The sequence below is a fragment of the Phyllostomus discolor genome, chromosome 11 (genome assembly GCF_004126475.2).
Source record: "Phyllostomus discolor isolate MPI-MPIP mPhyDis1 chromosome 11, mPhyDis1.pri.v3, whole genome shotgun sequence".
NCBI lineage: Eukaryota > Metazoa > Chordata > Mammalia > Chiroptera > Phyllostomidae > Phyllostomus > Phyllostomus discolor.
This window is the reverse complement of record NC_040913.2, coordinates 53,438,900-53,457,909: the sequence shown is the minus strand read 5'-3', so window position 1 is coordinate 53,457,909 and position 19,010 is coordinate 53,438,900. Positions and strand designations below refer to the sequence as shown.

Sequence of the window (19,010 nt, the reverse complement as noted above, 5' to 3'; positions counted from 1 at the left end):
AACTATATATGTGTGTGCATATGTGTGTTTGTGTGTCTTTTAATAATGGAGCTATCTTTAATGTCAAAACCTAATGGTTACTTTTTCTGAATTTCAAGTGACAGTCATGAGAATCTATCAGAGGCCAGGTATAATTTCTATGTAAAGCACACAGTCATTATGGGGCTATATGGTAATCAAGGCCATCCCTTCCATATGACTAAAAGAAAGGCAATGAGTTCATGAAATCAAACTAGTTCTCAAAGAGACAGTAGGGTGGCATAGAAGGCCCAGATAATGATAATGAAAATGCAATGTAATAAATGCTAACAGGGGTCTTAAATTTGTTGGAATATACATAAAAGGGCAATTGATATTACCAAAGGATGACAGGGTACAGAAAGAAAACCAAGTAAGCATGAGAATACAAATACATAGAATGTACTAAAAGCTCAATTACTGATGGGGAAGTGGCAGAACACTGGATTGGGGTCAAACTATGAGGGCTTTGAAGGGAAGAAAGAAAACCAAAATATAGGGGGTATGCTTCTAGTAGGATGTTTGCATAAGTGAGCTTATTTAATTCTCTCCACTGCCCTGTGAAGTATAGACTATGATCCTCAATTAACACCTGAGGGTCATCTACAAATTGAGCTCAGGAAATGGAGCTTGAGAGAAGTGACTTGCTCAAGATCAAATATAAGTAATACATAGCAGAACTATAATCTCAAATCTGCTCTGATGGCAAAGCCTATGCCATTCCCACTATTCTATATTGCCTAGGTACCATCTTGGAGGAGTTTACTTTTTATTCTGAAGAAAATGAGGATTTAAAGGTTTTTGAAAGGAAGATTAGCATAGTCAAACTTGTACTTTAGAATTAATTTCTGATAACACTGGCATGGAATGCTTTGGAATTGATAGACTGGTTAGAGAATTACTGCAAAAATCTAGGCAAAAAAAGATTAGAGTTTAGACAGAGATAATGACAGAAGTGGAGAAGATGGGATAAATAATTTATATAAGACTTTGAATTATAAGATTTGGTGCACTACTATAATGATGAGAATAGGGAGATTTCAAGTGAAATTGGCATTTCAAGATGGAAATGCCATTAACTAAAATGAATACAGGAGGAAAGGATGAGAATACAGCAAGAGCAGAGATCAGAAGGGATGAGACCTTCTGAACATTGTGAATTTTCTTTGAGTCTTACAAGTCATTAGGAAACATGGCTGCAGAAAGATCAGTGATTAATAGGGACTGGAAATAGAGCTGGGAAACAACAGATGTTAATTGTAGTTGAAGTCATGGAAGTGAACAAGAAAGCTCAGAGGAAGTACTTGAAATAAGCTTCAGAAAAGAACTGTGGATAGTAAATAGGGTCAAAAAGGACCAAGAGAGAGTAGTGTGCTAGGACTAAAGAGAACAGGTTTTTTCATGAAATAACATAAGGTCAAAAGTATTTAATGTACTATTGAAAGGTCAACTAAGACAACAGAAAATAAGCCACCGGCTTTAGAAATTAGTTGGATATTGATGAGATTATAAGAGAAGTTTTAAAAGTGGCGAGGTTTTAAAAAAAAGGAAGAGAGAATTAAATAGGAAGTAAAGAATTACAGATAGAGCAGATAAACTTGGTACTGATAGGACAGAAAAAGTAACAGATGTTTATGTGAAAAAATTGCAAATTTTAAAGCACGTTGGCCAAAAAAAGAAAGTAGTTTCCTCTACTGAGTTTTTGAAGCTTTGCTATCATCAAATAGAAGTTATATTTACAAAATGCAAAGCTTCTTTATTGAAGTAAAGATTTATGTGCTAAGAAGTCTGTTTGAGAAAGCTTCAAGATTCTAAAAAGCATATTCTCATGTTTCATGATTTGAAAAGGAAAGAAATACATTCTTATTCAGGGAACGGCTGAATTAATATTGATATTGTCTTTCAAAGGGGAGCCTATAAGTTTTGAATTTACTCTAGTTTGCAACTTGCTATGAACTAAGGCAAATATGTAAATACCTTCCTGTTTTAAGAATAAAAATATTCCCAGCTTCAAAGCTAAATCAATCCTTCTCATATGTACCAGCAGTTAACAGGATTCTCTAAAAAAGTAACAGCCATTCAACTCTATGTACAATAGAAAAAAAAAAAAAAAGGACAACGCAAATAAGAATTAAAAGCTATGTTACTACCCATGTCCAAAATTTCAAACTCACATGTAACATATATACTGTATAACTCAGTAGGTCTTATAGAACACTAAAAAGAATTGGGCTGGATGAGAAATGTTTGGGAAAAATCCATGATTTAGTAAAGCTGCTGCCTTCCTGAATCAACATGAAATCACTCCTGATGACTACAGTATTTTTCACAGTAGCAGAATAGTCAACTTCTTGGTCTCATTACAATTACAACCTATGGAACTCAGCAAAAACTTCATGATAATTGTAACAGGTCTTTGTCTCTATTCCATTATTATTCACAATCATACATTATTAAAACAGCTAAAGGTCAACACTCTTGCCAACTATAATGAAGTAAATCTCATAAAGGACAGCTATGATGTAAATATCAACAATGTAATGTGAACACTATTAGATTACTAACTATATTTTTACTAGAGATCCAAAGTGAGTTTGACTCAAGATACATGCAATTGCCTAACAGTTCTCAAAAACACAAGTTCAAAATTAAAAAAGATGAAATTAGTACACACAGAATTTTATATATCTGGAATCTTAATTTCAAAGTATCTCTCAAACACAGTCTCCAATACTTAATCAGAGATACTTTAAGGTCATTTACACATGCTAACAACTCTGCTCCTAGATACCAGATATTTCATAAACTGATACATGGTGTGTTGTTTTGTTTGTTTGTTTGTTTCAAAGAAGATCAACACAATATGAAAGCACATACAGTCTGAGTTAGGTTGGCTATTATAGATTGGCTAAAATATTGTAACCTATATACTGACCTCATTTTATCTTTGGTGCAAGTACAGAAACAATATTAATTTTTAAAAACATCATTCTTCAGAAACTTAATATCAAATACATTTTTCCCTAATACAATCTAATTAAACTTTGTATGTTTGCATTTGGTTCACAAAATTACAAAACAAAATTTCACTATAAAATAAACATATAAAATTAATTTCATCTTCAGAAAGAAAAGTGAAAATTCATTAAAAATTCTCTAAAATATAGGAATTCAAAGATGAAAAAAGAATGAGTGTAAAATACATTCTGTTTCAAGAACACAATGAAAATGTAAGTGTACAATAAAATTTTACACATAAAATCAATTTTACTGTATCTAAAAGTTTAAAATATTCTTTTACTGACTTACAATAACACCTTAGATCAGATTTAATTAGTTATAAAGTAAACTAATCTTTGAGAGCTACTTACAATCCAGAAGGCAAATTCCGGGATGCAGAGATACCAAAGCAATACCATGCAGTTTCAACAAGGATGAAGTCGAGCAAGGCTGACAAAACCCAGGAACCCAGCAAAAAGGACTAAAAATAAAACAAAACATTATACAGAGAAGTCTCTAAAAATAAACCATCATTTATTTAGAGCCAATGTGTGTGTTTATGTATGTATGTACATGTGTATGTATACACATACATACAAAGGCCTGTCCAAAAAAAGGCCAGCCATTTTTAATTTAATGAGAACAGTTTGTGCAACATCAATGTAATTTGGCAGCCAAAGACAGTGGACTGGACTGTGCATGTGTGAACAATGATGACTTCTCTGTTCTAGTCAGTGGTAGTGATGGATGCCACTGAGTGAGCATGTATACTGTGTGGCCATCACATTCAAAATGACTGAACAAGTGGAGAAACAAATCTGCATCAAATTTTGCATTAAGCTTGAACATTCCTCAACAGAAACTGCCTAGATGATTCAGAAGGCTGCAAATGGTGATTGGCAGGTTCAATTGGTGATTGGCAGGTTCATCACAACAATGCTTCCGCTCTTGTATCACATCTCCTACTGAGTTTTTTTGAGAAAAATCAAATCACCCAGGTGACTTAGGCTCCCTACAACCCAGATTTGGTGCCCTGAAACTTCCAGCTTTTCCCAAAATTGAAATCACCCTTGAAAGGGAAGAATTTCAGACCATTAAGGAGATTCAGGAGAATATGCTGGGGCAGCAGATGGCTACTGGGAAAACTGTAAGAAGTCCCAAGGTGCCTACTTTGAAGGGGACTGAAGAGTCATTATCCTATGTACAATGTTTCTTGTATCCTGTTCAATAAATGTCACTATTTCCCATATTGCATGGCCAGATACTTTTTGGACAGACCTGTGTGTGTGTGTAAATATATATACATATTTGTTTTTATTAGAATAGACTTTTCAAAATGAGAGAATAAAACTACATTGGTCAAATTAACTTCCGCAATTTCTAGGTACATTGAAAAAAGATATTTATAGCAAAATTTATTTTTAACAAGTAATGCACAAACCATTAAGCAAAATAAGTGATTTGAATTTTATTAAAGTCAAAATCCTAATTAAAATTGTCATTACCTACTCATACCTGCCATTGTCTATCATCATCATCATGATTATTTTATTATGCCTGTGGCTTAAATTTAAAATTTTTCTTTGGTTATTGTCTATGTTTCAATTCAGACAGAGGATCATGTAATTAAAAGACAATTGCTAATAATAACAAACTAAAACTATTTGAATACAATAAAAAACAAAAATGTTTTTCTATAACCTGATAGCTAAGGGGAAAATATATAAAAACTTACTGCGAATTTTCTGCTTCCATATCTTCTTTCAAATATCCTAAAATTATAAATAAGCAGACTACTGCAGAAAGTATCTTTCAAATCAAGGCAAATTATTCTTCCACATACCAGCCTCCAAATCTAGATCAGGGTTTTAGAAAGAACAATAAATAAAAGGAAGATTTGTTCAGGTTGCTTCCTTAGCAAAGTTATTACATTTACTTTATATTGCTTATTTTTATATTGTAATTTAAGCAAAACAATGATGCATACTGAAAAAGAAAACTACATATGTGTTTTCCCTAAGAAATGAGCTCAACTCTCTCATACTAAAAATTTTTTCCATATAATGTAGTCGCATTTAGACAACCAAAAATTTACTGTAAAAATTTTTAACACTATGTCTAATATCAGTAAAATATTATATACATGGAAGAGTAACAGGTGTTTGATTTTTTTAAAATATACTATATTGATTATGCTATTATAGTTGTCCCACTTTTTCCCCTTTTGCTTCCCACCCTGACTGGTATGCCCATTCCCTCCAGCAATCCCCCACTCAGTTCATGTCCATGTGTCATGCATACATGTTCTTTGGCTACTCCATGCCCTATACTGTTCTTAACATCCCCCTTTCTCCTTTGTACCTACCAATTTGTACTTTTTAAAAATAATATATTTTATTGATTATGCTATTACAGTTGTCCCATTTTCCCCCCTTTATTGGTCCCCAGCCACCCACTTTAGTTCATGTCCATGGGTCATACACATAAGTTCTTTGGCTTCTATATTTCCTACACTACTCTTAACCTCCCCCTGTCTATTTTCTACCTACCATCTATGCTACTTATTCTCTGTACCTTTTCCCCCTCTCTCCTCCTCGCACTCCCCTGATAACTCTCCATGTGATCTCCATTTCTGTGGTTCTGTTTCTGTTCCAGTTGTTTGCTTAGTTCGTTTTTGTTTTAGGTGTGTGTTAATAACTGTGAGTTTGTTTGTCATTTTACTGTTCATATTTTTAATCTTTTTTCTTAAATCCATTTAACATTTCACATAATATGCAATAAGGACTGGTGATAATGAATTCTTGAACTTATCGAGAAGCACTTTATCTGCCCATGCCATTCTAAATGAAAGTTTTGCTGGATAAGTATCTTGGATTAGGTTCTTGCCTTTCATGACTGATACTTCTTTCCACCCCTTCTTGCCTGTAGGTCTTTTTGAGAAATCAGCTGACAGTCTTATGGGAACTCCTTTGTAGGTACTATCTCCTTCTCTCTTGCTGCTTTAAGATTCCTTATCTTTCATCTTGGCTAATGTACTTATGATGTGGCCTTCCTGTGTTCCTCCTTGAAGTCCAACTTCTTTAGGACTCTCTGAGCTTCCTGAACTTCCTGGAAGTCTCTTCCTTTGTCAGGTTGGAAAGTTCTCCTTCATTATTTGTTCAAATATTCAAGAATTTTTGATTTCTTGCTCTTCCTCTTCTCCTCTGGTACCACCCCTATGATTCGGATGTTGGAACATTTAAAGATGTCCTGGAGGTTCCTAAGCCTCTCCTCAATTTTTTGAATTCTTGTTTCTTCATTCTTTTCTGGTTGGATGTTCCTTTCTTCCTTCTGGTCTACACCGTTGAACTGAGTTCCAGTTTTCTTCCCATAACTGTTGGACCCCTGTGCATTTTCCTTCATTTCACTTAGCATAGCCTTCATTTTTTCATCTAATTTGAGACCATATTCAACCAATTCTGTGAGCATCCTGATTACCACTGTTTCGAACTGTGCATCTGATAGTTGGCTATCTCTTTGTTGCTTAGTTGTATTTGTTCTGGAGCTTTGATCCGTTCTTCCATTTGAGCCATTTTTTTTTTTGTCTTGGCACACTTTTGTAGTGGAAGGGATGGATCACAGCTCTTTTCTTTCCAAGTTTTCTACCTGCTGCATTCCTTCCCTGCAGTGTGTTGGCCCCAAGTAAGGGATTACTTCTTAATCCCTGACCCTTTACTCCCATTCTCCCTCTTCTCTCTCCCAGCTAATAACCCTCCAAATGACAGGCATATGTATGATTCTCTTCCTGTTCTGCTTCCTTGCTTAGTTTGTCTTTTAGATTCAATTGTTAATTGTGAATTAATTGCCATTTTAATGTTCATAGTTTTGATCTTCTTCTTTCTAGTATAATTCCCTTTAATATTTCATATTATAAGGGCTTAGTGATGACTAACTCCTTTAATTTTATCTTGTCTGGGAAGCACTTTGTCTGTCCTTCAATTCTAAATGATAGCTTTGCTGGACAGAGTTATCTAGGTTGCAGGTCCTTGCTTTTCATCCCTTTGACTACTTCTTGTCAGTACCGTTAGCCTCTCTCAAGTTTCTTTTGAGAAATTATCTGACAGTCTTAATGGGAACTCCTCTGTAGGTAACTATCTGCCTTTCTCTTGCTGCTTTTAAGATTTTCTTTGTATCTTTAACATTTGGCATTTTAATTATGATGTGTCTTCATGTGGTGCTCTTTGGGTCTAATTTGTTTGGGACTCTTTATGCTTCCTGGACTTGTATGTCTATTTCCTTCAACGAATTAGGGAAGTTTTTGTTCATTATTTTTTCAAATTAGTTTTCAATTTCTTGCTCTTCCTTTTCTCCTTCTGGCACCTGTATGATTCAGATATTGGCAGGTTTGGAGATGTCCCAGAGGCTCCTTAGCCTATCCTTGTTTTTCAGAATTGTTTTTTCTTCTTGCTGGTCTAGTTGAATGTTTATTTCTTCCTTATGTTCCAAATCAATGATTTGAATCCTGGCTTCATCCCCTCCACTGTTGGTTCCCAGTAGATTTTTTCTTTATTTCACCTCATTTCTGCCTGGGTCTTTTTTTATGCTGCTGCAGTATCCAATGATTTCTTTGAGCATCCTGATAACCAGTGTTTTGAACTCTACATGTAATAAGCTCCATTTTCTTTAGTTCTTTTTTCTGGAGTTTTATTCTTTCATTTGAGCCATATTTATTTGTCTCTTCTATTGGCATCCTCCCTGTGTTTCTATGTATTAGGTAGAGCTACTTTGACTCCCTGTCTTAGTAGTGTGGCCTATTGTAGAAAAGCATACCTAAAAGTTGTATGTGGCAGAGCCTTTGGTAATCACCAACGCAGGGCAATCTGTGTCACTGCTCTGGGCTCTGTGTCAGGGAGGGCTTGGAGAGAGGACAGTGCTGTTGCTTGGCCTCTGGAGTTCTGCCTAGGAGGAAGCTGTCTCCCAGCATTTGCCCTGTTGCCAGTCACTTCAGTTTTCCCCCATATGCCACTGTTGCACTGTTGACATGCCTTAAGTGTCAACATTTGGGAGATTCCACGCTTACAAAATAATGACCTTTACCGGCTATCTCTCCTGTCCTCATCTAGTCTAACCTTGCACTAGTTTCCAACCACGTCTTCTATACAGTACACCTAAGGGCCAAACTTTATATTGCTTCAGGAAGTAAAATGCCCTTCTTCCTCTACTGCTAATAAATTTTCATCCTTTCTTTCACATCAAATGGAAAATTCATATCGCTATGGCTCTCCAGGGCTATCCCATCCTATACTTGTCCCTATTTCACTTATCATTAATGTATACTTGTGGGTTATGATGGATTATTGTATTTAATATGGATAATTAAGTATTTAGCAAAGAGGTAGCAGGTTTGCACTAACCCTCCAACTCACAGAAGCAAAAACCCAACAGAAATTTCCTCCTTGGATTAACCACTACTGTAAAAGTAATTAATAGCTTCACAATCTGTTAGAGTTGAAAGAGCTTAGATCATCCAATCAATATTCAAATTGATACAGGTTTTTGAAAATGTTAAGTATGATACTAATCATTAATAAACAGATTTAACATTATTTTAAATCTCTTAAATTATAAATTGCATTTCCAAGCGTAAAATGTGAAACTGAAAAGAGACAGTGCTGAGTACTGCAATAGCTTCATTATAATCTGCTTTGCTGAAGATATCAGTAAATAAAACTAGGGAACTTACTTGTTAATAGAATATTAATAAGTAGTATTAGTATTTCTTACAAATTTAGAGGCTTTGAGGGACTAAGAAGAGCAGAAAGAAAAGGCAAGTCAAGGGGAAAAAATCTGCCTTCTCTCCTCCCAAAGACCAATGAAACAGAGCTCACCTGGAAGTCATCCTTGACTGCTTGGAGGTCATACAGAAAGAACCTCTGACAGTGCGGCAGAAGGGCCAGCAAGAGAGACAGGGAACTGGGGACCAGTAAAAGGCTCTTAGACAGAGGTGCCTTGTCTGGAGGGAAAAAGAAAATTACTTTGAGAATGATTGTTCCTAAGATTTAAAAACCCACAAGTGAAAAACAAGAGAATTCATTTTTAAAGAAATTAAAATGAAGACAAACTTTACATAAAAAAAAAAGACAAACTTTACAGACTCTAGAATTTAGTTCTCATAACATATATTTCAAAACATCTACACTTGCAAAACAAGTGGAATTTACTGGCAAGGGCTTCGCTGTCAGTTGATTCTCCTATTAGACTAAACCAAGTTTATAGACAGTAACTTCCATAAAATACCTTTCAGAAAATGGTCATCAAAATGTAAAAGAAATAGAAGTTCTATTTTCAGTCCTATCAAACTGACCAGTTAGCTCTTTAGCATGTGCAGAATTCACATATATATACACACAAAAAATTTTTTTAAGTGGTTAAAAGTGCTAACATTACTGACTACAGTAGCCTACTGAGATTTTCCACCATAAATATGACTGGAGCCCAGGTTGGCTTTCCATTTAGAGCGTATTCTAAATATTATGCACCCTTCAAATTAGTGCTACATTTCTACTTCCTTTCATCTGTCTCAATAAAGCACTTTAGCCCAAGGGGCTTTCCCGCCCCCACTCTGTACTCGTTTCCAGGCACTACTTTAATACTCAGGGTTTTGTACCTGTTTTGACCTCCTACTACATTAAAGATTCCTGAACTGGCAATGAAGTCTAGCATACCCCCTTGCACTTATGAAATGTTCAGATCATCAACAGGCAAGACCATAGAACAGTATCATTGATGGACACATTCTCAGCTCATGTTAGGGACCCTTTTACAGATTTCACAAGAAATTCCCTGAGAGTCAATTTACTAATTACAGGTAGCAATGTGGTTACTGAACTAGCCCAAGTGTTTCCTCTCTGGTAAGGACTTGCAACATCTAAATTATCACCATAAGTGGATATAAACTGTCTTCATAACTGAGACACAATCAAGGCCCCACAGAATCTAAAAGTTAACAGAGCTCCCCACTGCCTCAATAAGTATAGGAGAAACAATAAATGTACCTTAAAACTATAGCACAGCACCATGGCTATGAACTTAACCAACCTAAATTCTACCTTAAGCAATTTAATCCTCAGTTTTCCTCACGTGTAAAATGAAGATAAGCTACCTCAAAAGTGTTATAAGAAGTAAACAAAATAAAAAATGACTATAGGAAAAACTGCTTCTATCACCACAATCACCCCACCCCAGGAGAATGGGCTTCTTGTAAAGACAAGCTCTTCCTCCATTACTCTGACAGAACCAAAGATGCAGCAGGGGTGAGGTAGGAGCAACTGGGATCATGTTTCCTTCTTCAACTTGGGCTTCCAACTATCCTTGTGAAATGGGTTCCATCATTCACTGCTGCCTCTTCCAGGCCAGCTCCTGAGTAACTCAACATTACTAGGAAAAATCACATAGCTGAACTACCAGATTTTACATTAGGTACACAGTCTCAAATCTCAAACTGACTCTCCGCTGACCAGTAGTTCTACTGCTTTTCTCTAGAAAGTCTGCTCTCCAACTAATCTCATACCATCTCATCCCCTCTCCTCAAACCTCCCTGCTCCACACTCCCAACTTGGCTTAGATGTCACCAAATGAATGGTTTGCTTGAGTATTCTCATTCATTCTTTAAAATTAATAAGCTATTCTTGACCATGCATTATCGTAGACCCTGGAGTATAGCAGTAAATGATGGAAAAAGTCCCCCTCCCCTTTTGTAGTACTTACAGTTTAGACAGGAGAGAAAAGAAAATATACAAAGCAAGGTGAATATGTATTGTGTCAGATGGAAATAAATAATATAGAAAAATTAAGTGGGGTAAAGACTGTGGGTATGTCACTCACCATAGATTTCCCCGTCTCTTTTAGGATACATGATAGGACTGACATATACCCACTCCCCATCCCTAAGTGAACTTAGGTATGGCACATAGATCACTTTTACCAAGTCAATGTGATAGACACTATCTCCAGGCACATACTCAAAGAGCCAGTGAATGGTATTTCCCTCTGCCAATGCTCAAGATGGTGGCCACACTATCAGCCAGATCCTGGAGTTAAAGATAGTATGAAGCAGACCTCCCAAGTGACTTGCAATGGAAGGATACCATCAGTGAGAAACAAACCCTTGCTATATGGAGTTCTTTGCTATTTCAGCATAAGCTGGCGTATCCTGGTTTAATGGAAAACATAGTACTAGAAGAAAAGAGAAGTGCTATTTTACATACGGTTGGTTAGAAGTCCCTTTTAATAATGTGAAATTTGAGTGTAGTCCTAAGGAAGAAGGTCTGGCAGATATCTGCAGGAACAGTATTCCTGGCAGAAGAAATAGCAAATACAAATGCTTTGAGACAAGAAAATGCTCAACATGATTAAAAAAGTAGTAAGGCTACAAGGCAACTTTTAGCACAAGGCAGACAGGTAGGATATAAGGTAAAGAGGTGGGGGAGAAAATACAGTAGAGCCCCGTAGGCCTTCAAAAGGACTTGAACAATGGGATGCTTTTGAGGGGTTTAAGTAGAAGTATCACATGAACAGCCATGTTTTCAAAGGATTACTTTGGTTGCTAAATTGAGAAGAGATCACTGGAAGGTGAATATAGAAGAAGGGAGACAAGTAAGGCAGCTATAGTGATAATCCAGGCAAGACATGATGATGGCCTAGACCAGAGTGGTTTAGGTACACGTGGTCAGAGTTGGGAGATGTTTGGAAGGTACAGCAGGCAGGATCTGCTGGCTGACTAGGTGTAGACTATGAACAAATGGAAAAGTCAAGGATGACTCTATAGTTTTTTGTCAAGCAACTGGAATAACTGTTGCCAGTTACTAAGATGGGCCTGACCTCCAAAAGAAAATTCTGCTTTTTTAAATCCCACCCTTTGTATCTATTCACTTTTAAAAAGGAAGCTAATTCTGACACATGCTATGTGATTACATCTTTTGAACATTATGCTGAGGGAAATAAGCCAGACACACATGGATAAATACTGCAGGAGTACGCTTTATGACGTACTTAAGTAGTCAAATTCATAGAGAAAGGAAGTAGAATGGTGGTTGCCAGGGGCTAGGGGAGAGAAGAATGAGGAATTGTTTAATTGGTAAAAGTTTCAGTATCGCAAGATGAAAAGAATTCTGAAAGTAGATGCATAACAATGTGAATGTACTTAATACCACTAAATGATACACTTACAAATAGTTAAGATGGTAAAATTTGTTATGTATATTTTACAATAATTAAAAACTAAGACTAAAAATAAATAAAATCCTTACTGAATTAATAACTGGCCCAATTTATATATTTTAATTCTGTCCAGGGCTAAACAACTCCCCAAAATATAGATCTGATAACTTAAATTGGATAACTCCACCATTAAATACTTCTTGAGATGAGCAAAAATCAGATCCCAAAAATCTACTGCAAATTGATAGAACTGAAAAAAGAAATACATAAACCCACAATATAGTCAGAGGTTTCAGCACTCCTCTTCCAGTAATCAATAATATAAGTAAATGAAAATCAATGTTGTAGACTGAATTGTGTCACCACCAAAATTCATACACTGAAGCATTAACCTCCAATATGACTATATTTGGAGATAAGTCATTTAAGAGGTAATTAAGGTTAAATGAGATTAATAAAAGCGGGGCCCTAATCCACACATAAAGAGGAAAGACCATGAAAATACACAGGGGGAAAATGGCTATCTACAACAGGAGAGAAGGGATAAAACAAACTTGGCAACACCTTGACCTTGAATTTCCAGGCTCCAGACTTGTGAGAAAATAAATTTCTGTTGTTTAAGCCATCCCATCTGTGATATGTTTTCATGGCAATCAGTAAGAATACAGAACACTTGAAAAAACAATATGAATCAATTTGACCTGATTGCCTTTATAGAGCACTCCATTCAGCAATAGCAAATTAGTTTTTCAGGTGCTTATGAAACATTCGCCATAGTAGACTATATTCTAAGCCATAAAACACACTTCAGTAAATTTAAAAAAGTTAAAATCATACAAAATATGTCCCTGACTACAACAAAATTAAACTAGAAATCAACAACAAAAAGATGGATGAAAAATTCCCCAAATAGTTCTAGCCAAGATGCAGATATAGATAGATACGCTTCGCTTCCTTGCACAACCAAAAGATAAACAAGCAATTTAAAAACAAAAAACAACCAGAACTGCCAGAAAATCAAACTATATGGAAGTCAGACAACCAAGGAGTTAAAAAAACATTCATCCAGACTGATAGGTTGGGCAGAAACAGGAAGCTGGGGCAGCAAGGACCCAAAACAAAGTGGCAGCTCACAGGCAGGGGTGGACCAGAGAGCAGCTTGCAGACCAGGATATCCCACATTCGCATGCACATAAGCTGGGAGGAACAACTTGGGACTGAGAGAGATCGCACAATCCAGGGTTACGGCACAGGGAAATAAAGCCTCAAAAACTCTGGCTATAGAAATCTGTGGGGGTTCCAGCCAAGATGGTAGGAAGAAATCCTTTGCTTCCTCGCACAACCAAAATGAGGATAACAACCAATCTAAAATCAATTAACAACCAGAACTGCCAGAAAAATCAAACTGCATGGACCTTGGACAACCAAGGTATGAAAGAAAACAGTCAGGGAAAGATGGCAACTTTGCTCTAGGCAGAGTGTTTCTAGGCTTCTGTGAAGAGGAGGGAAACTCGTGGTTCGGTGGAGAGGCAGAGCAAGTGGACTAGGTTACCGAATCACTTTTGAAAGCAGGACATCAAAAATTATTGTGATCATTGAAAAAACAGACAGTAAGGAGACTGCTACAGGACAAAAGGGACCTAGGGATCACCGCGGGGACTAGGGGTGTGCAGTCCCCAGGCCCAGTGCTCCCATGTCTGCCTCGGGACTCCTGGGAGAGGGGAGTCGCTGCTCCCTGCCCTGGATACAGGGGTTGAGCAACTCCAGGGAAGAGCTTGTTGCTTGAAGGCACAGATTGGCCCGTTGGACTGGGAGGGAATCGCCCAGGGACTATGAATACCCACCAAGAGACCTGGGAGAAGTGAGGGCCTCCAACTGGCATGACCAGGGGCAGCCTGGAAGAGCGCCCACACCCCTAGCCCGGTGGAAGTGCGGATCAGTGGAGGACACAGAGCCAGGAGGGGCTGGGGTGTTTGCAGGTCTCGGGAGCCAGCAGTTCTGATCTGGGAAAGTACGCACCCTGTCAGGAATCTTGACTCGCGCGCTGTGATCCTGAAGGGACGGGCACTTCGTGCCTTCCTATAGCCCAAATCTCAAAAGTTTGGTGGAGGGGTGTGACCTTTTACGACTCCCAGGGAGGGCACAGTGAATCCCAAAACGTTGCGGGTGCCTCCTGAAATCATAGAGCTGGAACCCTGCAGAGATCCCGGAGTCCCGAAGAACGTGGCAGTGAGCTCTGGAGAGCGAGTGTGCTCGGGAACGCCCAGGGTTCCTGAGAGGCTTGCTGAGATATGGCTGGGAAGAGAGAGAAGCATTTCAAAGGTCCCTCTGCCAGCTGCAACCAGCAAGATCAGATAAACTGGTCTGGCCAGGTAGAAACCAACAAGAGGTGTGTTTTTTTTATTTTGTTTTGTTTTATTTGGTTTGGTTTTGTTTTTGTGGCTGTTGTTGGATGATTTATTTTACCTTGTGTTTTAAGTGACATTTTCTTTTTCAATTCTTACTATTTTCATATCTCGCAATCCTTTATGTTTCTCTTCCATTCATCCTAATAATATTCTTTCCAATCCAAATTTGTCTCTCCTGCACTCCATCTTCTGCTTTTCTTTCCTTTTTTTTTATCTTGCAAGTTACTGTAAATTTGTATTATCTTTTTCTCACCTTTCTGGCATTTTTTATTTTAACAATATTTTGGTATTCTTTTTCTTTCTGTATAATCTTCTTTGCTTGGCTGGTTATACTGTCATTCGATAGGTTCCCCCTGGTATCTCAGTCACAGTGTGTTGATAATTTACTGTCCTTCATCTGTGTTCCATTAATACACCTCTCAAGGTTCTATACTCTTTATTTTTGTTATCTAGATCTCATCAATTCTGCCGCAAGACTACCACTTTACTATTACTGTTAATAAGACCTAGTCCTTACAATTGTAAATACTACTCAATACCCCTACCTGATCTCAGCCCACTTTGCAATTTTCTGAACTATACTATTCTGGGGGTTGTCTCTATTCTTTTACACACTACTCCTACATACTAACCTTTAATCCAACCCTGCCTTAGAATCTGACCTCCCACAGCCTCACAGCTTTCTAGATCCAACTATCAATCCTCTCGTCCACAATAAGAGTCTTACCCTCTTTCCATCCTTTCTAAAACATGGATAGTGGGGTGGAGGATGATGGTTAACACTATTAGGAGCCAAAGGATAACCCATCCCTTCTCTACTGGCTGCTAAGGTAAATATCATAGTACACTGCCTTGCTGTCTTAAACCATTTTGCCTTACTCCTCCAACTAATCACAAAAAAAAAAGAGTAGGGGGAAGCTGTGAACACCAGGATACACAAAGGAGATTGTACCACTGAATCTCACAAATATTCTACCAAAGAAGTTCACACCATAATTACAGGGAATCAGAACACATCAAATTAACAAACAAGAAGAAAAAAGAAGAAACACACGAACAATGAGAAAACAAAGAAACAACCCCCAACTGAAGGGAAATGAGGAAGCCTCAGGAAAAATGCTAAATGAAATAGAGGCAACTCAACTATCAGACAGTGAGTTCAAAACAATGATTACCAGGAAGTTCAAAGAACTCACATTGAGTTTTCAGAAATTAGAGGGAAACTACATCAATCTCACGGCAAACTATATAAACATGAAAAAGGAAATAGAAACTCTCAACAAAGGTCAAGAGGAAATGAAGAATGCCACGTCTGAACTGAGGAACACAGTAGAAGGAATGAAAAGCAGGTTTGATGAAGCAGAAGATTGGGTTAGCGAGCTAGAGGACAGAGTAGAAAACAACACCAGAAAGAGCAAGAAAAGGAAAAGAGGCTCAGAAAGAATGAAGAGGGATTAAGAGAAATGCAAGACAATATGAAACATAATAATATCTGTATAATAGGGATACCAGAAGGAGAAAAAGAAGAACAAGGGTTCGAAAACCTAGTCGAAAAAGTAATGAAGGAGAACTTCCCTAATTTGATGAGAGAAAAAGTCACACAAATCCAGGAAACACACAGAGTCCCAATCAAGAGGAACCCAAAGAGGTCCACCCCAAGGCACATCATAATTAAAATGGCAAAATTTCAAGACAAAGAGAGAATCTTAAAGGCAGCAAGGGAGAAAAAGGAAGTAACATAAAAGGGAGCCCCAATAAGGCTAACAGCTGACTTCTCAATGGAAACACTTCAAGCCAGAAGAGAATGGCAAGAAATACTCCAGGTAATGAGAACCAGAGGTCTCCAACCAAGGCTACTTTATCCAGCAAGGCTCTCAATCAAGATAGAGGGCCAAATAACAAGTTTCCCAGACAAAAGAAGTCTAAAAGAATACACCTCCACCAAACCAGCTCTGCAAGAGATTCTAAACGGACTGCTTTAAGGAAGGAAGGGAAAAAAGAGAGAGAGAGGAACACATGTACATAAAAGACAAAGAATAAGTACCTATCAATAACAACCTTAAACGTAAATGGATTAAGTGCTCCAATCAAAAGACATAGAATAGCTGAATGGATAAGAAAAAATGACCCACATATATGCTGTCTACAAGAGACCCACCTCAGGATAAAAGACCTACACAGGCTGAAAGTGAAGGGCTGGAAACAAATCTTCCAAGCAAATGGACAGGAAGCAAAAGCCAGGGTAGCAATACTCATATCAGACAAAATAGACTTCCAAAAAAGGTACATAAAGAGAGACCCAGAAGGTCACTTCATAATACTCAAGGAAAGAGTCCACCAAGAAGACATAAATATTGTAAATATATATGCACCCAACATAGGAGCACCAAAATACATAAAGAAAATCTTAGAGGACTTCAAGAAAGATATGGACAGCAACACAATTATAGTGGGAGATTTTAACACCTCACTATCAAAAATGGACAGATCTTCTAAACAAAATATCAACAAAGATATTGTGGCACTGAACAATACCCTTGAGGAAATGGACTTTACTGATATATACAGAGCCCTCCATCCAAAAGGAGCTAAATATACAGTCTTTTCAAATGTACACAGAACATTTTCAAAGATAGACCACATGATAGGACACAAAACAAGCCTCATGAATTCCAAGAAAATTGAAACCATACCAAGCATTTTCTCGGACCACAAGGGACTGAAGCTAGAAACCAACCCCAGAGAAAAAAACCCAAAACACTCAAAATCATGGAGATTGAATAGCATACTATTAAACAATGAATGGGTCAAGAATGATATTAGGGAAGAAATCAAAAGGTTTCTGGAAACAATTGAAAACCAACTCACAACAACCCAAAACTTACAGAACACAGCCAAGGTAGTCCTGAGAGGGAAGTACATAGTGATACAGGCCCACCTAAAAAAGTTAGAAACATTCCAAACAAACAACCTAACCCTATGTCTATAACAACTCGAGGAACAACAACAAAGACAGCCCAGAGCAAGCAGAAGGAAGGAAATAACCAAGATCCGAGCAGAATTAAATGACATAGAGACTAAAAGCACAATTCTAAGGAACAATGAATCCAAGAGCTGATTCTTTGAAAAGATAAACAAAATCGACAAGCCTTTAAGCAGACTCATCAAGAAAAAAAAGAGAGAAGACCCAAATAAACACAATCAGAAATGAAAGAGGAGAGATTACAACAGATACCACAGAAATACAACGGACTGTAAGAAATTACTGTGAAGAACTGTATGCCAAGAAATTGAAAACCTAGGTGAAATGGACAAATTTCTAGAAAATAGAATCTTCCATAAATGAATGAAGAAGAAGCAGAAAGCCTGAACAGACCAATAACAGCTAAAGAAACTAAAGCAATAATCAAAAAACTCCCAACATACAAAAGCCCTGGTCCAGATGGTTTCATAGGAGAATTCAACAAAGCATTTAGGGAAGAGCTAACCTCCCATCCTTCACAGGCTATTCCAAAAAATCCAGAATGACAGAAGACTCCCAAACTTTTTTTCTGAAGCCAGCACCATCCTAATCCCAAAACCAGATAAAGACACAACAAAGAAAGAAAACTTCAGGCCAATATCACTGGTGAACATTGACGCTAAAATCCTCAACAAAATAGTGGCAAACCGCATCCAACAATACATTAAAAAGATCATACACCATGACCAAGTGGGATTCATTCCAGGGATGCAAGATTGTTCAATATTCGCAAATCAGTAAATGTAATACATCACATAAACAAATCAAAGACAAAAATCATATGATCATATCAACAGATGCGGAAAAAGCATTTGATAAGGTACAGCACCCATTCATGGTAAAAACATTCGGCAAAGTGGGAATAGAGGGAGTATTCCTCAACATAATAAAAGCCATATATGAGAGACCTACAGCCAACATCATTCTCAATGGGCAAAAATTAAAATCTTTTCCACTAAGATCAAGAACAAGACAAGGCTGTCCACTTTTGCCACTTCTGTTCAATATAGTACTGGAAGTTTTAGCCACAGCGATCAGACAAGAAAAAGAAATAAAAGGCATCCAAATCGGAAAGGAGGAAACAAAACTGTCACTGTTTGCAGATGACATGATAGTATACATAGAAAATCCTACAGACTCCACCAAAAAACTGCTTGACCTAATAAATGAATTTGGCAAAACAGCGGGATACAAAGTCAATATCCAGAAATCAAAGGCATTTCTCTACACCATCAATGAAACAGCAGAAGCAGAGATCAAAGAAAAAATCCCATTTGAAAAAGCAAAATGAAAAATAAAGCATCTAGGAATAAACCTAACCAAAGAGGTAAAAGACCTGTATTCAGAAAACTACATAACACTCA

At 37.3% G+C, this 19,010-nt stretch overlaps 1 protein-coding gene across 2 annotated transcripts in view; it reads right to left on the bottom strand.

Moving 5' to 3' along the window:
- The window catches only part of UBAC2 (UBA domain containing 2), a 253,828-nt gene that overhangs the window by 203,098 nt on the left and 31,720 nt on the right, over window positions 1-19,010 (bottom strand). For both annotated transcript variants that reach the window (XM_028526383.2, XM_028526382.2), the window contains exons 2-4: window positions 8,886-9,010; window positions 4,754-4,873; window positions 3,390-3,499 (exon numbers count right to left, since the gene is read on the bottom strand). In XM_028526383.2, the coding sequence (XP_028382184.1) occupies window positions 3,390-3,499; window positions 4,754-4,873; window positions 8,886-9,010 (355 nt within the window). The remainder of the gene's footprint in view (window positions 1-3,389; window positions 3,500-4,753; window positions 4,874-8,885; window positions 9,011-19,010) is intronic.